Source organism: Salvelinus alpinus, chromosome 3 (genome assembly GCF_045679555.1).
Source record: "Salvelinus alpinus chromosome 3, SLU_Salpinus.1, whole genome shotgun sequence".
Classification (NCBI taxonomy): domain Eukaryota; kingdom Metazoa; phylum Chordata; class Actinopteri; order Salmoniformes; family Salmonidae; genus Salvelinus; species Salvelinus alpinus.
Window position 1 is genome coordinate 54662918 of NC_092088.1, and position 23352 is coordinate 54686269.

General features: G+C 44.5%; 1 protein-coding gene and 1 long non-coding RNA gene across 26 annotated transcripts in view; one reads left to right on the forward strand and one right to left on the reverse strand.

Moving 5' to 3' along the window:
- The window catches only part of LOC139570971 (ankyrin-3-like), a 235444-nt gene that overhangs the window by 61541 nt on the left and 150551 nt on the right, over window positions 1-23352 (reverse strand). For 17 of the 25 annotated variants that reach the window (XM_071393361.1, XM_071393380.1, XM_071393379.1 and 14 more), the window contains exons 7-18: window positions 22972-22995; window positions 20329-20427; window positions 19607-19705; window positions 17695-17793; window positions 17277-17474; window positions 16227-16325; window positions 15615-15713; window positions 15113-15211; window positions 14800-14997; window positions 13422-13520; window positions 12483-12581; window positions 7055-7252 (exon numbers count right to left, since the gene is read on the reverse strand). In XM_071393361.1, coding sequence (XP_071249462.1) covers window positions 7055-7252; window positions 12483-12581; window positions 13422-13520; window positions 14800-14997; window positions 15113-15211; window positions 15615-15713; window positions 16227-16325; window positions 17277-17474; window positions 17695-17793; window positions 19607-19705; window positions 20329-20427; window positions 22972-22995 — 1410 coding nt within the window. Of the gene's footprint in view, window positions 1-7054; window positions 7253-12482; window positions 12582-13421; window positions 13521-14799; window positions 14998-15112; window positions 15212-15614; window positions 15714-16226; window positions 16326-16703; window positions 16836-17276; window positions 17475-17694; window positions 17794-19606; window positions 19706-20328; window positions 20428-22971; window positions 22996-23352 lie in introns of those variants that run through there. The other 8 variants (XM_071393368.1, XM_071393365.1, XM_071393359.1 and 5 more) reach the window with 4 other exon arrangements.
- LOC139570974 (uncharacterized) lies at window positions 5-14221 on the forward strand. The gene is made up of 2 exons (XR_011674208.1): window positions 5-1495; window positions 13430-14221. It is a non-coding gene; the product is annotated as an uncharacterized lncRNA (long non-coding RNA).

The following is a 23352-nucleotide window of genomic DNA, read 5'->3' on the forward strand; positions in this document are numbered from 1 at the left end:
CACACACACACGGTTAGAATGCCTTTTCCATGGTGGGGGGGATCACAGCTTTGTCAAAGCAAAGGCTCTTTATTCATCCACGTTTTTAAAAAGTAACAGGGATAGGACTTTAGCTAGCAAGGAGGTTGTTTTGAAAATATTTTTTAAATCCTGCGGCTGCTTTTGAACTCAGTGAAAAGCATCAGTGAAAATGAGAGACTCAGCTGTGGTCTAATCCTGTCACGACTTCCAGCGAAGGTGGCTCCTCTCCCTGTTCTGGCGGCGCTCGGTGGTTGTGGTCACCGGTCTACTAGCTGCCACCGATTCCTTTTTCTTTTCTGTTGGTTTTGTCTTGATTGTTTTCACCTGAACCTTATTTGTTGTTAATTCGGGGCTATTTAAACTTCCAGGCACCACCTGCATTTGTGCGGGCTTATTCCTCTGTCTGTGGTAGATTTTTGTTTTGCTTATACGTATTTTTGCTGTTCGTTATTTTGCCTGGTTTTGGGGGACTTAACTGTTTACTGGTCATTGTGCCTGTATGTTGGCTAGACCCAGCTGAATAAATACGTCTACATTGGAAGCTTTGCTCTCTGCGCCTGACTCCACACCCACCACTCATAGCTTTCGTGACAGAAGCCCGCACCTTCAGCCATGGAGTCAGCAGGAGCAGCTGCGCCCCCTCTCCCATCCATGGAAGAGCGTGTCCTCCATCACACGGCCATCCTACACCGGATCGGGACGGCGATGGACCAGATAATGGAGAGAATGGACAGATGGGAGAGGAGCGGCCTCCCTACCTCGTCTCCAGCTCCTCTTCAGCCTGCGCTACCAACTTCTCCGGCGGCGTCCGGACCCAGCGCTCTTCGGCTCGCGCCCCCGAGGGAGTACGATGGAACGGCTGCCGGGTGCAAGGGTCTCTTGCTCCAGCTAGAGCTTTACCTGGCTACTGTTTGCCCGTCTCCCTCTGGAGAGGAGAGTGTGAGCGTCCACGTCTCCTGTCTGACGGGCAGAGCCCTGGAGTGGGCCAACGCGGTCTGGGAGGGTACAGACTCAGCGAGGGACCACTACCCTGAGTTCACCCGCCGGTGAACGGCTGTTCCACCTTAGGCAGGAGACGAGGAGCGCGCAGGACTTCGCGCTGGAGTTTCGGACCCTGGCCACTGGAGTGGGGTGGAACGACAGGGCCCTGATGGACCACTACCGGTGTAGCCTCCGGGAGGACGTCCGCAGGGAGCTAGCTTGTCGGGACGCCACCCTCAACCTAGACGAACTCATAGACATGTCAATCCGACTGGACAACCTGCTAGCTGCCCGCGGGCGTCCAGAGCGGGTCCTGTTTGTTCCACCCCCCAGCACTCCCGCTCCAACACCCATGGAGTTAGGGGGTGCTGCATCTAGGGGAACCGGAGGAGGAGTCTCCTCCTGCACCAGTTGTGGTCGGAGTGCTGATCGGTGATGGAGGAGCTCGTCTGGGAGTCGAGAGGGCAGGCAGAGCACTGCTCGGACACCCCAGGTGAGTCAGCACCAGACTCACCCAGAGCTCCCTGTTGGTCACATGTTCGTACTAATCTCTTTTCCTGGGTTTTCCCCCTCTTTCCAGCATAAGGCGCTAGTCGATTCAGGTGCAGCTGGGAGTTTTATGGACCACGGGCTCGCTCATAGATTAGGGATTCCGCTGGTGCAGATAGGCCAACCCTTCCCCGTGCACTCCCTAAATAGTCGACCGTTAGGGTCAGGACTGGTCAGGGAGGCCACGGTTTCACTGGACATGGTAACGCAGGGGGTCATAGGGAGCGGATTAGTCTCTTCCTCATTGATTCTCCTGCATTTCCAGTGGTGCTGGGGATTCCCTGGTTGGCTATTCACAATCCTAAGATTTCATGGAAACAGGGGGCTCTAAAGGGGTGGTCAGAGGAGTGTTCAGGTAGGTGTATAGGAGTTTCCATCGGTGCAACGACAGTGGAGAGTCCAGACCAGGTTTCCACTGTGCGCATTCCCTCAGAATATGCCGATTTGGCTATCGCTTTCTGTAAAAAGAGGGCTACCCAATTACCACCTCATCGACGAGGGGATTGCGCGATAAACCTCCAGGTAAACGCAGCACTTCACCGGAGTCACATGTACCTGCTGTCACAGGAGGAGACAGTGGCTATGGAGACATAAGTCACTGAGTCTCTGGGACAGGGGTACATTCGGCCCTCCACGTCATCCGTCTCCTCGAGTTTCTTTTTTGTGAAGAAGAAGGAGGGAGGTCTGCGTCCGTGCATTGATTATAGAGGTCTGAATTCCATCACAGTGTGGTTTAGTTACCCGCTACCTCTCATCGCTACGGCGGTGGAATCATTTCACGGAGCGCGCTTCTTCACAAAACTGGATCTCAGGAGCGAGTATAACTTATCCGTATCCGGGAGGGCGATGAGTGGAAGACCGCGTTTAGTACCACATCTGGCCATTATGAGTACCTCGTCATGCCGTATGGGTTGAAGAATGCTCCAGCCGTCTTTCAATCCTTCATAGACGAGATTCTCAGGGACCTGCACAGGCAGGGTGTGGTGGTTTATATCGATGACATTCTGATCTATCCCGCCACACGCGCCGCGCATGTGTCTCTGGTGCACAGGGTACTTGAGCGACTGTTGGAGCATGACCTGTACGTCAAGGCTGAGAAATGTGTGTTCTCCAAACAAGCCGGCTCTTTCCTGAGGTATCGCATTTCAACATCTGGGGTGGTGATGGAGTGTGACCACGTTGCAGCAGTGCGTAATTGGCCGACTCCGACCATGGTAAAGGAGGTGCAGCGGTTCTTAGGGTTTGCCAATTACTACCGGAGGTTTATCCGGGGTTTTGGCCAGGTGGCTGCTCCCATTGCCTCACTGCTGAAGGGGGGGGGGGGGGGGGGTGCGTTTGCGGTGGTCAGCGGAGGCGGGCAGAGCTTTTAGTTGTCTGAAGGCGCTGTTTACCGATGCTCCCATATTGGCTCATTCGGACCCCTCTTTGGCATTCATAGTGGAGGTGGACGCGTCCGAGGCTGGGGTTGGAGCCGTGCTATCACAGCGCCCGGGAATGCCACCGAAGCTCCGCCCTGCTGAGCGAAACTATGACGTGGGGGACCGGGAGTTGCTGGCTGTGGTAAAAGCTCTGAAGGTGTGGAGACATTGGCTTGAGGGGGCTAAACACCCTTTTCTCATCTGGATTGACCACCGTAATCTGGAGTACATCCGGGCAGCGAGGAGACTGAATCCTCGCCAGGCAAGGTGGGCCATGTTTTTCACCAGATTTCGGTTCACCATCTCCTATAGACCAGATTCCTTTAACACTAAGGCCGACGCGCTGTCCCGTCTCTATGATACCGAGGAGCGGTCCATCGATCCTACCCCCATACTTCCGGCCTCATGTCTGGTGGCACCGGTGGTATGGGAGGTGGACGCGGACATCGAGCGGGTGTCACGGTTAGAACCCGCGCCACCACAGTGTCCAGCGGGCCGGAAGTACGTGCCGCTTGGTGTTCATGACAAATTGATTCGGTGGGCCCACACACTACCCTCTTCGGGTCATCTGGGAATTGGGAGGACGGTGCGGGGTCTTAGGGGGAAGTACTGGTGGCCCACTTTAGCGAAGGATGTGAGGTTTTATGTCTCCTCCTGTTCGGTGTTCAGAGTAAGGCTCCTAGACACCTGCCTAGAGGGAAGTTACAGCCCATCCCCGTTCCACAACGGCCTTGGTCACATCTGTCAGTGGACTTCCTCACCGACCTTCCCCCGTCTCAGGGGAACACCACGATCCTGGTCTCTGTGGATCGGTTTTCGAAGTCCTGCCGTATCCTCCCGTTGCCCGGTCTCCCTACAGCCCTGCAGACTGCCGAGGCCCTGTTTACCCACGTCTTCCGGCACTACGGGGTGCCTGAGGATATCGTTTCTGATCGGGGTCCCCAGTTCACGTCCCGGGCTTGGAGGGCGTTCATGGAGCGTCTGGGGGTCTCAATCAGCCTGACCTCAGGTTTTCACCCCGAGAGCAATGGGCAGGTGGAGAGAGTGAACCAGGATGTGGGTAAGTTTCTGAGGTCGTATTGCCAGGACCGGCCAGGAGAATGGACGAGGTACGTCCCATGGGCGGAGATGGCCCAAAACTCACTCCGCCACTCCTCCACGAACCTGTCGCCTTTCCAGTGTGTGTTGGGCAACCAGCCGATCCTGGCACCATGGTATCAGAGCCAGACCGAGGCTCCTGCAGTGGAGGAGTGGGTGCAGCACTCAAAGGAGACCTGGAGAGCCGTCCAGGAATCGCTCAAACGGGCGGGTGGGCGGCAGAAGGTGAGCGCTGACCGCCATCGCAGTAAATGTTGGGTTAAATGCGGTAGACACATTTCAGTTGAAGGCATTCAGACTAGGTATCCCCCTTTCCCTTTCCCAATACACACAAATCCCCCAAAAAGAAAGAAATGAAGAAATATAGTAGTTATATAGGATGAGCCTTGACTAGAAAACAGTATAAAAATATAAAGTGGGTAAAACAGTATGTAAACATAATTAAAGTGACCTGTGTTCAATGACTATGTACGTAGGGCTTCAGTCTCTAAGGTGCAGGTCAGAGTACCGGGTGGTAGCTGGCTAGTAACACTGACTAAGTTCAGGGCAATGTACTGGGCAGAGGCTGGCTAGTGGTGACTATTTAACATTCTGATGGGCTGGAGATAGAAGCTCTATTTCAGTCTCTCTGTCCCAGCTTTGATGCACCTTTACTGTATCTGCCTTGTAGATGGTAGTGGGGTGAACAGGCCCTGGCTTGGGTGGCTGAGGTCCTTGATGATCTGCTTGGCCTTCCTGTGACACCAGATGATGTAGAAGTTCTGGAGGGCAGGAAGCTCCTTCATTTTGTTGACGTTGAGGAATATGTTATATTTCCTGGCATCACTCCGTCAGGGCCTTCACCTCCTCCCTGTAGGCTGTCTCGTCATTGTTTGTAATCAGGCCTACCACTGTTGCGTCGTCAGCAAACTTGATGATTGAGTTGGAGACATGGGTGACCACACAGTGGGGCCATGTTGAGGTTAAATGTGGTGGGGGTGTTGTTGCCTACCTTCATCAGCTCGGGTCAGCCCATCAGGAAGTCCAGGACCCAGTTTCACAGTGCGGGGTTCAGACCGCACTTAGTGATCCCGAGTGATAAGCTTGGAGGGCACTATGGTGTTGAAGGTTGAGCTGTAGTCGATGAAAAGTTTTCTTACATACGTAGGTATTCCTCTTGTCCAGATGAGATAGGGCAGAGGGCAGTGTGCAATGCGATGGCGATTGCGTCATCCGTGGATCTGTTGGGGTGGTATGCAAATTGTAGTGGCTCTACGGTGTTGGGTAAGGTGGAGGTGATATGATCCTCATGAAAGCACTTCATGATGACAGAAGTGAGTGCTACAGGGTGATAGTTATGTAGTTCAGTTACCTTTGCTTTCTTTGATACAGGAACAATGGTGGACATCTTGAAGCAAGTGGGAATAACAGATTGTGATAGATTGAATATGTCCGTAAACACTCCAGCCAGCTGGTCTGCAAATGCTCTGATGATGTGGCTTGGAATATGCGGATAAACATGCTTAAATGCCTTACTCACGTCGGCCACGGAGAACGAGAGCTCACAGTCCATCTGAGCGGCGTCCGCCTGAGTTGGCGGTTCTGTGTTTTCCTCAAAGCGGCGACGTGGCTGGCTTTTCCTTTATAACCCGTGATTGTCTGGCACATACGTCTAATGTCTGAGCCGTTGAATTGCGACTCCACTTTGTCCCTATATTGCCGTTTTGCCATAGCTAGTCTGTTTGTACAAATGATGTTCCCAGTCACCTTACCGTGGTTAAATGCTGTGGTTCACACTTTCAGTTTTGCGCGAATGCTGCAAATTTTGATTGGTCAGTCCTTAACACAAGTACTTCCTGTTTACGTTTCTGCCTATAGGAGGGGAGGAGCAAAATGGAGGCGTGATCTGATTTGCCAAAGGGCGGGCGAGGGAATTGCAACGGTCAAGAGTGCTCGATGAGCGAGTAGCACAAGAGATGGGTTGATAAAACTTTGGTAGCGTTTTCCTGATTTCCTTTATTAATGTTCCCATGTACAATAAATGTAGCCTCAGGATATACGGTTTCCAGTTTGCACAAAGTCCAGTGTAGTTCCTTGAGTGGAATATTCTCTCGGGAGGTAATGTGTTCGGCATTTGATGGTGAGGTATTCCAGATCGGGAGAACAAAAGGACTTGAGTTTCTGTACTTTACCACAATCACACCATGAGTAGTTAAACATGAAACATACACCTCCAACTTTATTCTTCCTGTCCGCGCGATGGACGTAGAACCCCGCTGGCTGAATTGATGGGGACAGTATATCCGGAGAGAGACATGATTCAGTAAAACAGAGTATGTTACAAACCCTGGTGGCTGCCTGGAAGGAGATCCTCGTCCTGAGCTCGTCTACTTTATTGCCCGGGGACTGAACATTAGCGAGTAATATACTCGGAAGCGGTGAACGGTATGCACACCTCCTGACTAAGAGCCTACTCTGACTAAGAGCCTACTCTGTGTTTCTCTTCTTTGGTGATGGCGACTTGTAGCAGCCCTCAGAATTAATAGAATTGCCTCAGGAAGTTCAAACAAAGAATCCAATTCAGGGAATAAACATTTCTGGTCGAAATCCTGGTGAGTGACTGCCGATCTAATATCCAATTTTTATTTCAGCTGTCGGTAATAATTCAAGAAAAGTTTTGAGCAAATAATGTAAAAAGCATATACAGCAAAGTTGGTTAGGAGCTAGAAACAGGGCGACCATGTCTGTCGGCGCCATCTTGTTGTGCATGTGTGTATGTGAACAGTAGTGTAAAGTATGAGTGTGTGTGTGTCCAAGGTACTGATGGGTCTTGAGGCCTATGAGTGTTGAGCTGTAAAAATGTAATTTCCACATAAGTTACCATCCTGTGAGGCCAGGTGAGAGTGTGTGTTTGTTGCGTGTGTGTGTGTTTATGTGAATGTAGTATAGTGTGCTGTATGTGTGCTTTGTATGTCTGTCTGTCTGTGTATACACAGTGTGTGTGTTACCTTGTTGCCCATGTTGACATTGGCGTTCTTGGTGAGGAGCAGAGAGACCAGGTCCACACTGCCCTCCTGTGCAGCCAAGTGAACAGGACTGATGCCCTGGCGGGTCACAGCGTTGGTGTCCGCCCCGTACTCCAGTAGCGTGGTCCCTATGTCCATCTGGTTCTTCTTGGCAGCTATGTGGAGGGGTGTGTAGCCATTCTAAGAAGAAGAGACACAGGGGAAAGGTATTCAGCACTCTCTGAGTGTACTCTATTCCAGGGTACTTTTTCACATCGGGACCCCTTTTGTGATAACAAATTCATCAGGGACCCCCTCATAATATCAGAACACAACTCTTACTTTAGAGTGCGATGAAAATAGCATACAAGCATTTTGCTATGACTTCTGCAGTGCATGACCGGAGAAATCAAGTCTCAGGCCCTGTCAAAGAAGATTTTAAAGGCCCTCTTGCCATCAGAGAGAACACTTTGCCTTGGGGCATTTAACTGTTTTTAAGCTAATTTCTTGCAATTCTACACATTTTGCCATGGGGCAGATCGTGCCATTTGCGGTTTTTAAGTTAAAATTACAGTGTATTTATGCCCCCTGCTCTATTCTACTCTCTTCTATTATTTTTCCAAATATTTATCTGTATGGGACCTCATTAGGGTTCTAGATAAAGAGATGATAACACACAGTACACTAGACATTCCATAATCTTAGCTAGGTGCAAGATTTAATTTAAGGCCTTGTTAAGCCTAGGGATATCTTTAGTTTTATTGATATAATTTAAATAGTCTTGTCAGACAAATTTCAACCACCAGGATGATGTTAACAGAAACTACATGTTTCACCCTCTTCTCCCTTCACCAGACACACACTACTAAATAACAATAGCGCCAGACAGGCAGAAAAAGAGTATTTGGCTGGATGTTAAAGCCGGATCCATCCCAACATTCCCAAAGGGTTTCCCTGGGGAGGACCATTAGAGGAGCTCCACTGGTGGTATGACACTACAGGGAGGCTTTAACGCCATGAAAAGTCCAAGGAGTGCAGGGCGGTGGGGGGTGTAATGCAGACAGAGCTGAGACCGTGGGTAGATGCAGTAGGCAGATATGGAAAAGTGAGACAAGCTCTTGACACCTACTTCAACTGTCATATAATAAATAAGGTAACTCAGTGCAAGGCAGTAATATTAGTTCATACCATGATAACAAGCATATCATATCACAGTTGATGACATAGTACGACTACGTGTATTAAATCAGATTTGATTTTTCTATTCTACGACTGTTTCAGGCCATTGGCAAAGATTTCCAGACTGTATAAATTTACAGTTTTCTGTCTGTCTGTCTGTCTGTCTGTCTGTCTGTCTGTCTGTCTGTCTGTCTGTCTGTCTGTCTGTCTGTCTGTCTGTCTGTCTGTCTGTCTGTCTGTCTGTCTGTCTGTCTGTCTGTCTGTCTGTCTGTCTGTCTGTCTGTCTGTATGTCTGTCTGTCTGTCTGAAGCCAGAAGGGCAGGCAGCTGAGAAACACATCAACTGTTTTATGTCATGTGACTTATAACCCTTTTAATCTCAACATCTCACCAAGCCAAGCCTGAGCCTCCAAGAGAAGATTTAATTTATTTCCAAAACACTGAAATTAGACAAGAGACACTGATTGATTTACAGTGCCTTCAGAAAGTATTCAAACCCCTTGACTTTTTCCACATTTTGTTGTTGGAGCCTGAATTTCGAATGAATTTAATTGAGATTTTGTGTCACTGATCTACACACAATACCCCGTAAGTGGAATTATTTGACAAATTGTTTACAATGTTTACAAATTAATAAAAAATAAAAGACTGAAATGTCTTGAGTCAATAAGTATTCAACCATTTTGTTGTGGCAAACCTAAATAAGTTCAGGAGTAAAAATGTGTTTAAGTAATACTGCAAAAAATGTGGCAAAGAAATGAACTTTTTGTCCTGAATACAAAGCGTTATGTTTGGGGCAAATCCAACACAACACATCACGAAGTACCACTCTTCATATTTTCAAGCATAGTGCATACTGCATCATGTTATGGGTATGCTTGTCCTTGGCAAGGGAGTTTTTTTGGGATAGAAGAAACGGAATAGAGCTAAGCACAGGCAAAATCTTAGAGGAAAACTTGGTTCAGTCTGCTTTCCAACAGACACTGGGAGACAAATTCACCTATTAACAGGACAATTACCTAAAACACAATGCCAAATATACACTGGAGTTGCTTACCAAGAATGTTACCAAGAATACCACTGAATGTTCCTGAGTGGCCTAGTTACAGTTTTGATTTAAATAGGCTTGAAAATGTATTGCAAGACTTGAAAATGGCTGTCTAGCAATGATCAACAACCAACTTGACAGAGCTTAAAGTATTTTTTAAAGAATAATGTGCAAATATTGTATAATCCAAGTGTGCAAAGCTCTTAGAGACTTACCCAGAAAGAATCACAGCTGTAATCACTGCAAAAGGTGATTTTAACATGTATTGACACAGGGGGTTGAATATTTATTTAATCAAGATATATTAGTGTTTTATTTTCCATCCATTTTTCTTCCACTGTTACATTCGTGTATTTTGTGTGTATTGTTGACCAAAAAAAAGACAATTAAATCCATTTTACCCCACTTTTTAACACAAATATAGTGGGAAAAGTCAAGGGGTGTGAATAGAAAGAGAGAGAGAAATATTGTTTTACAAGGCATCCTTCATCCAAGACAGTTTTATTGGATGTAAGTGGATAGCCTGAGCATAATTTCCAACACTACAGCAGGGCCTGTACGACCACAAGCCAACCAAAAGGTGACCCTAAGTCACTGGGCATGGTCCACTCTGGCACACGTAGAGCTTTGTCTAACTGTTATGCGGTTCAACAACAGCAGTAACTAAGTTACCATGCTTTTCTATGGGACCACACAGAAGGCTGTGACAGTCTTGACAAACAAGCAGAATGAAGCAGTCAATTTAGCAGTCAATCCTGTCACACAATAGCACATTTACTAGCCTATATCATCCATGGTTGCTCTTTGAAAGACAGCACTGGAAGTTAAATCCCTCCTACCCTCTCCTGTTCTCATCATCATTGGTTAATAAAAAAATCCGTTTGTAGCATGATGTACATTTTACTGAAGTGTACTCTTTCAGCTACTAGATGTCTTTAAAGTTAAGCCAATCCAAAGATTAAACCTAACTCTCAAAGACAATGTCAAAGACAAGACAGGTCAAGGACAAGAGACAACAAACAAACACATTTAAGAGTATAAAAATACAAACGAATGAATGGTTCATCAGTTCGTTATAAGCTGGTACTGTAATGTTTATCAGCTGGCACTGTGGACCAAAAGGTCAAACATCTACATTATGCCTGCGTTACAGTATGTGGTGCATTTCACAACTCTTAATACAAAACTCAAAACACATCATCAAAAAGACAGTTGTTTCAAAACTCTTAGCACATTTTCAATTGACTAAGTCAAACAGACAAAATCAGTCACTTTTTCACCAAACTTGATCAGTGTTTCATCTACAAATACATGTTCCACATTGCAATACAGGTTCATATCAAGTCATTGCCTTTCGCAATGCAATGTTTCATTAATTTTGATATGATTCTCTTCACTTTCATTAAAAATACATGTTCCCATTACTTAATCCTACTGCTCTTAATTGATGATCACTTAAACCTTAGGTAACTATTATGATTTTACTTCAGTCACAAATGAAATTGAAGTTTATTGGTCGCGTACACAAATTAGCTGATGTTACAGCAGGTGCAGCGAAATACTTGTGTTTCTAGCTCCTACAATGCAGTAATACAATATCAATACAATACCAATACGCAAATAATCCAGAAGGTCCAAAACAAGAAAGAAATGCATCCCCTATACAGTAAACATCTATCCAAAATGAGGTTGCTCTAGAATTCATTACTGTAATAACGTGATATATTCCATTTACATAGCAGACTTTTATCCAAAGTATCAACAGTCCACACATTTTGGTATGTGACCCCAGTGGGACCACTACAATACAATACTGTAAAATACAATACACGATTACAATACAGCTGGAAGATGTATGATTGCCTTCCCCATGAGTGTACCACCCTCCTTCAGGCCATAGATGAAGCATGCAATGATTTTAATCGAAACATACACTACCGTTCAAAGGTTTGGCGGCACATAGAAATGTCCTTTACTTTTGAAAGAAAAGCTCATTTTCTGTCCATTAAAATAACATCAAATTGATCAGAAATACAGTGTAGACATTAATGTTGTAAATGACTATTGTAGCTGGAAACGGCAGATTTTTTATGGAATACCTACATATGTGTACAGAGGCCCATTATCAGCAACCATCACTCCTGTGTTCCAATGGCAAGTTGTGTTAGCTAATCCAAGTTTATCCTTTTAAAGGCTAATTAATCATTAGAAAACACTTTTGCAATTATGTTAGCACAGCTGAAAACTGTTGTTCTGATTAAAGAAGCAATAAAACTGGCCTTCTTTAGACTAGTTGAGTATCTGGAGCATCAGCATTTGTGTGTTCAATTACAGGCTCAAAATGGCCAGAAACAAAGACCTTTCCTCTGAAACTAGTCAGTGTATTCTTGTTCTGAGAATTTAAGGCTATTCCATGCGAGAAATTGCCAAGAAACTGAAGATCTGGTACAACGCTGTGTACTACTCCCTTCACAGAACAGCGCAAACTGGCTCTAACCAGAATAGAAAGAGGAGTGGGAGGCCCCGGTGCACAACTGAGCAAGAGGACAAGTACATTAGAGTGTCTAGTTTGAGAAACAGACACCTCACAAGTCCTCAACTGGCAGCTTCATTAAATAGTACCCACAAAACACCAGTCTCATCGTCAACAGTGAAGACTACGGGATGCTGGCCTTCTAGGCAAAGTTGCAAAGAAAACGCCATATCTCAGACTGGCCAATAAAAAGAAAAGATTCAGATGGGCAAAAGAACATAGACACTGGACAGAGATATGGCTTTTTCTTCGCAACTCTGCCTAGAAGGCCAGCATCCCGGAGTCGCCTCTTCACTGTTGACGTTGAGACTGTACAATATGTTGCATTTGTTGCTATTGGATTAACTGCTTGTTAAAATAACTAAATTGAGAATATATCATTATGCTGTATTTTGGTGATTAAACGTATATTTTGGATCAATGGTTGTGTGGCGCAAGATGTCTACAAACAAAATGAATGCAGAATGAAAGGTGTTGAATGCGAGACTGGCTGTGTTGCAAGTGTTACCAGTTTGGAGTTTTGTACTAAGAGTTTAGAAAATTCACCACATACTTCTGAAAATTGTACCAAAGCAATTAAAAAAACTGTAATCAGATCAATGAATCCAAATCAGTATGGTACTAGTCCCATTATGCTGACTGTGTATGACATTGTGTGTTTGAGTGAAGTACCTTGGCGGAGGCGTGGGGAGATGCTCCCTGATCCAGAAGCAGTAGAGCCACTCTCTGATTATCGTAGTGAGCAGCTACATGCAGTGGAGTTAGCCCACTCTAAAACACACACACACATGCAACACGACATTAGAAGGGGAACAAACACCAAAGCATCAGCAGGGGGGAAGCCAGAACATAATCAGAACAGACGGAAAAGCCATGGAGCTGATGGAACCCACTCAGACGGGGACCTGTTTTAGTGTGACACCACTGAGCACACAAAGCTGAATGAAACCCACTTACAGTGCATCCACACAACTAGCAAAATAAAGAATATTTCAACAGAAATATATTCAACAGAAAATATATTTCTAGTGATATACAGTCACCCAGGAAACCAAATTATGTTATTGTGTGTGCGTGACAGCCTGCATATTATTTTGCTACAGTGTGGATACACCATTAGATGGGAACTTGTTTTAGCGTGACACCACCAAGCACTTTTAAACCACAAACAGTTTTTTTTAGGAGACTCCATCTTCATTATGATACCTTCTTGCTTTTATATTTAGCACTTTCAGATAGATGGACACACAGACACTGATCTGACACATAATTATTACCAGTAGGCTCCTTATAAGTGTGTGTGTCTGTGTGTGTTTGTGAGCGTGTGTGTGTGTGTGTGTGTCTGAGAAGATAATCTATCTTCAGTAGGGTTCTGCTCCTTTTCAGAAAGACGCAGGTGATACCATGGTAGGAGACCAAAGTCCTACAGGATGTCGTATGACATCCATTCCAACAGAGGGAAGGGGAGAGTGGACCTCTACTATCTCACTCACTCTATTAGAATGAATTATATTGGTCTCAAACACCACAAACAATCCCATAGAACTAGAAGCAATTCAAATTGCCAAGTGAATGTTATTGTATTTCAAGAGTAGCTCACACATATCCTACCTTTCCAGCTGCATCTGGAGCTGCTTTCTTCTGAAGAAGCAGGCTGGCCACTTCCATCTTCCCATACTTGGCTGCCACGTGAAGAGGACTGAACCCTTTCTGTAGAAGACATCAGGAGACACAGCATCAACATGAGACAGCCAGGGAGAACAGACCTGCTCTGACGACCTAACTGACAGCACTGTCTGTTAAACAGGAGAGCTGAAGGGCATTCAAGATGTGCAAGGTTCTGCAATGTTGCAAACAGCAACAGACGGGGACACTGCAACGGCATACTGTTAAATAACCTTATAGTAGGGTCTCGTTCACTTTAGCTTCATTGCCATGTGAAAGGAAGTATGGTGGGTGGGAAAGGTGTTTGGCTTGCTCAGTGGGTTGCGATAACCTGAGAAATGATGTCACTGGGTCTGTTTTTCATATCCTATTCGTCATCTATAAAAGGATAGCGTATAATGTGATCATGTTAATCTTGGCGAAGTCCCTCTGTGTTAGGGAGGGTATTTTAAGAAATTAGGTCATATTTTCCAGAGGAATGTGGTACTCCTACAGATAACTCCCATATCACGCACAGCAACGTTTGGCCTAATTTTTCCTAATGTTGTAATACACACTCAATATTGCCATGCAATTGTGATGTCCTGTTATGGCCTATTTTTCTTCAGGGGCTGTTTTCTATTTTCTAAAATCTCCAAAGGAATTATACTTATTGTTGGTCGTCATTGTAAATAATAATTTGTTCTTAACTGACTTGCCTTGTTATTAAATAAAGTTTAAATAAATAAATAAAACATTAAATGGTATTATTGTTAAAACAAAATGACTGTGTGTTTGGTTTGGCGGTTTGGCGCCCTCTGCAGTCACTGTACTGTGCAGTACCATCACAGCCAATCAACTGGTCCCACTATGACTTGACGTCATGCCTCTGGACAGCTACGGTATCTAAGGTACTGTCCCCTCAGATATAGTGTGTGTTTTAGAGAGCGAGAGAGCGAGAGAGAGAGAGAGATAGCTGGAGAGAGAGAGAGAGAGAGACGGAGGCACAAAATTACGTACAAATGCACCAATTCCCCAAGGTCTTATTTGACCTTCAAGAAGATCATAGGTCAATTACATGTGTAAAAGCGTAAGGAAATTAGCTTCCATGTCATTTTCATCCTGATAAGGTTTAGGAAATGAAAAATAAACACCAGTGATGAGGAAAAGCATCTTCAAAAGGACTATTGTTCTCCAATCAATGGTAGAAATGTTCAATCCACACTGTCCTTAGCCTGAACCTGCTGATCCTCAACTGACTAAACTACAACGACCATGGTTGAACTGTTATTTGTGAGTGCTTGCTTTTAATTTTCTGGTTGGACCCTAACCCAATCACACAGACCTTAGTGGAGGCTGAGAGCGATGCACCCTGGTCCAGCAGCATGGCAGCTACGTCCTCGTGGCCCTCGCGGGCAGCCAGGTGGAGGGGTGTGTAGCCTGACGTGGTGGCAGCATTGGCAGAAGCCCCCCTCTGCAGCAGCTGCTGGACGATGTCAGCCTTCCCCAGCCGGCTAGAGATGTGCAGCGCCGTCTGGTCGTCCTGGGGGGAGACAAATACTATTATATTCTGTCCATTCTCTTCACAATGTGCAACAAAGTGACACCACATCGGTTCTCAACCCAGTTAGACAACGAAGGGTGTGTGGAGGGCTCACCTTGGCCTTGGTCTCCACATTAGCTCCATTCTGCAGCAGGTATCGCACAACGTCTGCCTGACCCGCCCGTGCTGCCATGTGCAGCGCTGTCTCACCCCTCTGGAACACACAGACGGACAGACAGGCAGATGGGCAGACAGACAGACAGACAGACAGACAGACAGACAGACAGACAGACAGACAGACAGACAGACAGACACAGACAGACAGACAGACAGACAGACACAGACAGACAGACAGACAGACAGACAGACAGACAGACAGACAGACAGACAGACAGACAGACAGACAGACAGACAGACAGACAGACAGACAGACAGACAGACAGACAGACAGACAGACAGACAGACAGACAGACAGACAGACAGACAGACAGACAGACAGACAGACAGACAGACAGACAGACATTGGTAATCTGCATGTATGTATGTATTACTCAATTTTGACTAGCTTATAATTTTTTGTTGAATTTCTGAAGAGCTGAGTGTAGTGTGACACCCACCACATTGGTGGTGTTGGGTGAAGCTCCGTGATGTGTCAGAGAGTTGACAATGTTATCATGTCCCATGAAGGCTGCCACGTGGATAGGAGTAAGTCCAGACTGCAAGCAAATCACAATGATAGTTACCAATCAATAGCATGGGTTGTATAGCAACTGTACTGTATACCTTCAAACAGGGGTGTCAAACATATGTCCCGAAGTCGAAACTGTGAGAAATGGTAATGGACCTACATTCATACAGTTTCTTTACTGTGTCCAGCTTGCTAATAATCACTGAAATGAAACCTAGACAGTCAGGGAGCGTGGAAAATTCCCAAAACGATGGATAAGGGACAATTTTTTTTAAAATTCTGACGCCAAGGAAATATAACACATTTTCAGTGCCACCCTACAGACCTCGTTGAAGACCAAATGCAGTTCATGAGGCAAAATGAGTTTGACACTTCTGTCTTATAGTAAGAGAAATGCTCACATTAATTATTTTCAACTGTACCTTAACAAAATTATTAATTTGTCTATGATCTTTTGAAGTTCCCAGCCAAGTCTGTCCTCCTACCCCTAACGCCCTGTGTGTTACCCCAGGCCCAGCCCAGCCTTCTAACCCTAGCGTACCTCGGTCACAGCCTGGATCGATGCGCCGTGTTTCAGCAGCAGCTCCATCACTTTGGCGCGGTTCTTCTTGCAGGCGATGTGAAGCGGGGTGAAGCCGTTCTAGAAACAGAATACCACAAAACCAAGTCTAGAAACAGAAACTACTCAACTCCTCAGGTATTTTGGCACAGATCTAGTTTCTAAGGAAAATGGCAGTTTCTCTTTACCCCTATTTTTTATGTAATAGTTTAAACATGTGAGAGAGTAAGCTCGTGTTGTAAACCTTAACGAAGTTTTATGCCACAGTCGTGTAACAATTATCCACACAGTTTCTCCTTGCCAGTAAACCTCAGAGTAACCACAACCACGGTTTCAGTCACCACAAAGTATAACAACATACTCAGTGATGTGTCCCAAATCAGTCTTTTCTCTCAAAACACACACACAGGCACGCACACATATGTGCACTCTCAAACACAAACACACACAGAAACATACCCAGAAACGTAGCTCTGCAGATCATCAAACACAAGCCATTTGAAGGGAGTATCTATACGAGAGCTTTATGAGAGCTCGACCCACTGTGTTGTTGTGAATGGCACATAACTGAGGGATGGGCGTGCATTGTCTCTGATTACTTTTATCAGTATGGAAAGGGGAAGTTACTGTGCAATCAGGAAATGAGCCTGGCTAAAGAAAAAGACAGTTGCCGACCCCACCCAGGGCACAAAAGTGTAACGAAGTGTAACTTCCTTCACTCCATCTCACTGTCTTTCCCTTTCTTATTCCCCCATTGTCACTTGCAATTGAGATTTTCCTCTCATCATCACCGCAAACAGGACACAAACAGAAACAACTACCAGAACATTACACAAGAGTAGTCAGCAGAGTGACATGACAAATCCGTCCCACCCTCAGGTCGCAGGTTCAGGGTTCTGTGTGGCCGGAAATGCTGCTATGAAAGGTTGTTTGTACCCACAGCATTTGCATTTTAATCCTGAATTTGTATTACCCTGAAAATCTCTCCCTCTTCTTACACATGCAGCCCAACCATCCACCCCTCTTTCTCACCAGTGCTTTAGCGTTTGGGTTGGCTTTCTTGTCCACTATGAGCTTGGCCACTTTGTAGTGTCCACAGTGTGCGGCCACGTGTAGCGCTGTCAGGTAGTCATTGGTGACATCATCGACAGGGACGTCATTCTGGAGGAGTAGCTGGACACAGTTGATGTGGTCGCCCTGAGTGGCCATGTGCAAAGGGGACAGCCCGTTCTAGAAGTGTTACAGACATAATGTTATATCAATGATCTATAGCGGTTGAAAATGTAACATTATAGCAAAGTTTTGTGACAATCACAATTCTATCAGTGGTAGGAGACATTTGCAAACAATTTTAGATCAATTCTCCTTACCTGGATGAACATGTGTTTTACAAGTTAGATGCAAGTATTATAATTTCAGCAACAAAGTATACGATAGGAGCAGGTGTTACCTTTGTCTTGGACAGAATGGGTGCTCCGCGGTCCAGCAGAATCTCAACCACTTGTTCATGACCACTCCTCGCTCCACAGTGAAGAGGTGTCAGTCCGTCCTACACACAACAGCATGGTCAATAGGACCACAGAGTGGAAGGACATGAAACATTCAGCCCACTATGGACTGAAATTCTGAAAAAAACAAGTCTTGATAATATTTGAGTGCATACATACTGTATTAGAACAGGGTTAAAACAATATAACATGACCTGTCATCAGTGACAAAGTGCTGCATGCTAGGCATGTTAGGCATATACAGTACCAGTCAAAAGTTTGGACACACCTACTCATTCAAGGGTTTTTCTTTATTTTTACTATTTTCTTCATTGTAGAATAATAGTGAAGACATCAAAACTATGAAATAACACATATGGAATCATATAGTCACCAAAAGAGTGTTAAACAAATAAAAAATATGTGAGATTCTTCAAAGTAGCCACCCTTCGCCTTGATGACAGCTTTGCACACTCTTGGCATTCTCTCAACCTGTCTTGAAGGAGTTCCCACATATGCTGAACACTTGTTGGCTGCTTTTCCTTCACTCTGTGGTCCAACTCATCCCAAACCATCTCAATTGGATTGAGGTAGGGTGATTGTGGAGGCCAGGTCATCTGATGCAGCACTCCATCACTCTCCTTCTTGGTCAAATAGCCCTTACACAGCCTGGATGTGTGTTGGGTCATTGTCCTGTTGAATAACAAATGATGGTCCCACTAAGCCCAAACCAGATGGGATGGCGTATCGCTGCAGAATGCTGTGGTAGCCATGCTGGTTAAGTGTGCCTTGAATTCTAAATAAATCACAGACAGTGTCACCAGCAAAGCACCCCCACACCATCACACCTCCTCCTCCATGCTTCACAGTGGGAACCACACATGCAGAGATCATCCGTTCACTGACTCTGCATATCATAAAGACACGGCGGTTGGAATCAAAAATCTCAAATTTGGACTCAGATTTCCACCGGTTTAATATCCACTGCTCGGGTTTCTTGGCCAAAGCAAGTCTCTTCTTGTTATTGGTGTCCTTTAGTAGTGGTTTCTTTGCAGCAATTCGACCATGAAGGCCTGATTCACACTGTCTCCTCTGAACAGTTGATGTTGAGATGTGTCTGTTACTTCAACTCTGTGAAGCATTTATTTGGGCTACAATTTCTGAGGCTGGTAACTTTAATAAGCTTATCATTTGCAGCAGAGGTAACTCTGGGTCTTCCTTTCCTGTGGCGGTTCTCATGAGAGCCAGTTTCATCATAGAGCTTGATGGTTTTTTGCAACTGCACTTGAAGGAACTTTTAAAGTTCTGGAAATGTTCCTGATTGACTGACCTTCATGTCTTAAAGTAATGATGGACTGTCATTTCTCTTAGCTTATTTGAGCTGTTCTTCCCATAATATGAACTTGGTCTTTTACAAAATAGGGCTATCTTCTGTATACCAACTCTACCTTGTCACAACACAACTAATTGGCTCAAACACATTAAGACGGAAAGAAATTCCACAAATTAACTTTTAATAAAGCACACCTGTTAAATGAAATGCATTCCAGTTGACTACCTCATGAAGCTGGTTGAGAGAATGCCAAAAGTGTGCAAAGCTGTCATCAAGGCAAAGGATGGCTACTTTGAAGAATCTCAAATATAAAATATATTTGGATTTTTAACACTTTTTTGGTTACTGCATGACTCCATATGTGTTCATATGTGTTATTTCATAGCTTTGATGTCTTCACTATTATTCTATGATGTAGAAAATAGTAAAAATAAAGAAAAACCCTTGAAAGAATAGGTGTGTCCAAACCTTTGACTGGTACTGTATATTAATATATATATATATATAAACAGTGTTCTATTTAATTCTGTGAAGGCACTTACCTTGGTTTTGCCATCTATTTTGGAGCCTCTGTCCAACAGCAGTTTGACCATGTTACTATTTCCTCTTTTAGATGCCACATGGAGAGGTGTGATGTCATTCTGTTAGAACAGAGAGAGGAGGTAGGAGTGAGCCACACAGTACAGAGCTGTGAATATTATCTGGATGTTGTCCATATGGCAATACTAATAAACCTAAACAGCATCTGAATCCAGCAAGGGAAAGACGCCAGCCTTATATTGTTACAAAAACATAATTCGAGAAACAAACAACAATTTGACAAACTGATATTCAAAGTATTCTGAATATCACATGTGATATGTTTAACTAAGTGGGTGGAAAGCTGTTCATTATTGAGTATTATACGCCATCTCTTGTGTAATTTACTGTGGAGCGAATCATTCATTACTGTCGACTTCAAACAGAAACACAAACACTACAGCCAGACGCTGCCTTTTCATATAATTACAAGCTATCATTAAGCTAAGCTCTAATGTTGACGCAAATAGGGGGTCTGTTGTTACACTCCTTGATACGTGTTGTTATGATTTTAACACTATCACTGTATGATCTGAGTACAGTATATAGGCCGTGGGAGGGTGGGGTGATTTGAAGCGCTATATGATGGAAAGAGGATGCAGTCTGTCGTTTGTAATTTTCCATAGAGTGTAGTGGAGTGTGGCTAGTAGCTCCTCCTGTCCAGCAGAGGGCAGAGCAGCCTTACCCTGGCCATGAAGTCCACAGCGGCCCCTCGGTTCAGCAGAAGCGTGGCCACGTTGATGTTGCCATAGTGAGCAGCGATGTGGAGAGGAGTGAAGCCGCTCTGAGGGAGCAGGAGAGCAGAGCACACAACGACGACACAGGAGTCAGAGACAACCATGGGCTTGATATTAGTCTCTCATGTTATCTATACTCGAATAAGTATACGGGCTACTACTGTACACATAAACAATCAAACATCACTTTTCTCACTGTGGCAGAGCAAGTCTTTGTTTTAAAAACCCGAACACAAATCCTGTAGACTAGAGTGTGAATGGTATGTTGATGTTCATATGTCATACCATTCAAAGTGATCATGAGCTTTCATGATTATTTCAACCTTACAACAGTTTTATACTGGACCGTAACACATTAACTACCACACAATAAGGATAGACATAGGGACATAAAGTCTGCAGTTACAGACTGTAGTTTATGTAGGATTACAACAGCCTGTTGAGCCCATGTATCATAAATACATGGTGTCTACATATGTGAATGTAACCTATTTCATTCACTGGGGACTTCCTAATGAATCCATGGCTTAGAGGGAAGCAGCATTCAAAGCAAGAGGAATATAAGGGAAATGGAACATCTCAGCTAAAGCTATCCAATCAGGGAGAGAATTTTAGATAAAGCTATCAATTCACAGAGATCCCGTTTTCAATTAGCCAATAATCCAATACAAAGCAGGTGGTTGACCAAGCTTCCAGCACATAAACCACTAAAGCTGTGAGCATTATACACTGTTCTATTTCTGTTCTAAGAATAAACAAATCAGCTTGAGTTTTCATACAAATACGAGATATTTTTGCATTAAACACTTAGTCATAAATGTAATATATCTGACATTCACCATGGGACACAGATGGTTCCATGAAGTTTAAAACATTAGAAGGAGTTAATCCAACTATCCAAACTATTTATTGGCAATGCTTTTAGCATCTACTATCATGCAGTGATATCTACATTTACAAAGCCAAGTAAAGATACTTGCACCTTATACGACCCACCACTGCGACCTGTATGCCCTAGTCGGCTGGCCCTCGCTACATGTTCGTCGTCAGACCCACTGGCTCCAGGTCATCTACAAGGCTATGCTAGGTAAAGTGCCGCCTTATCTCAGTTCACTGGTCACGATGGCTACACCCACCCGCAACACGCGCTCCAGCAGGTGTATCTCACTGATCATCCCTAAAGCCAAAACCTCATTTGGACGCCTTTCCTTCCAGTTCTCTGCTGCCTGCGACTGGAACGAATTGCAAAAATCTCTGAAGTTGGAGACTTTTATCTCCCTCAACAACTTTAAAAATCTGCTATCCGAGCAGCTAACCGATCGCTGCAGCTGTACATAGTCCATCTGTAAACTACCCACCCAATTTACCTACCTCACCCCCCATACTGCTTTTATTTATTTACTTTTCTGCTCTTTTGCACACCAGTATCTCTTCTTGCACATGATCATCTGATGATTTATCACTCCAGTGTTAATCTGCTAAATTGTAATTATTCGATTTATTGCCTACCTCATGCCTTTTGCACACATTGTATATAGATTCTCTTTTTTTTCTACCATGTTATTGACTTGTTTATTGTTTACTCCATGTGTAACTCTGTGTTGTCTGTTCACACTGCTATGCTTTATCTTGGCCAGGTCGCAGTTGCAAATGAGAACTTGTTCTCAACTAGCCTACCTGGTTAAATAAAGGTGAAATAAAAAAAATAAAATAAAAAAAGATACTAGCCATATCCACCAGCCTGGTAGCCATGCTGACCAAAACAGGCATTCTGAGAGGGCAGCCTGCTCTGCTATTGTTTTTGGTGGGGTGGGGTCCTTCTGTTTTTCCTCTGGAAACAGCACTAACAGAAGTAACTAATGTCCCATGCACAAGCCTAAAGGGGCTGGGGTTGGGAAATGAAGATCTAAATGCAGTCTAATAAACAAACTAGTAGACCATTTCTCTGCTGCTGGGAGGCTGGGTTCCTTAATTCTAAAAGGCCAGATTATAATAAAAATACAGTCTGCTAAACAGTAAGACTTGTCTGTCTTGAGCCATAACGTGATTTATCATTAACAATGTTATGGCAGGATATCTATCTTGGTACCCATTAAAACCTTGGAACCCATAGAATCCTTGAAACCTTGGAACCCATGGAATCCTTAGAACCCATGGAATCCTTGGAACCCATGGTAACCTTGGAACCCATGGAATCTGTGGAAACCTTGAAACCTATGGAAACATTGGAACCCATGGAATCCTTGGAAAGAAACCTTGGAACCTATGGAATTCTTTCAAAACCTTGGGACCCGTGGAAACCTTGGAACCCATAGAAAACTTGGAACCCTTCTTGCCTCCAGCTACAGATATCCACAGTCCACATCAGTATTAGTAAGACATGCTGCATTATTACAGAACTATCGCTCTCTTTCTATCAGTAATAAGAGACACACTACATGAATGAAGCAATGGGGAAAAGGCAAAAAAAACTGAAAGAGAAGGGAGATATGGGGCTGCAGCAACACTAGTGTATGGTATAGGGGGTTGTTTCTGTTTTTTGGGGGGGGCTGCAATGGATAGAGTAAGTACTGTACAATGTACAGATATACCTCTGTCGTTCTATTCACCATCATCTAGGGGAGAGGGCACAAAACCGGCCAAGAGAGGAGAGAATTGGTGGTTAGTGTGCACACAACATCACACAACAAGGAGAGATTATAGGTAGAGTTACTGGAGTAGGTCTTTAGTTGGCCAGAGAAGTTGTGAATCACTCAACTTTACAATACAGAAACTGCCGCTGATGTTAAGATTAAAAGTTGCTAAATTCCAAACCAAACTGTCAGTTGTGGTTAAATTGTTCCATGGGATATAAGGTCACGGTACAGCATCAGCCATATCTCTTTATATCTATCTGCATTATTCTTTCTCTCCTCTGTATAGTCTGACTCAGAATAATGTAATGCATTATTACATATGCACCTACACAAAAC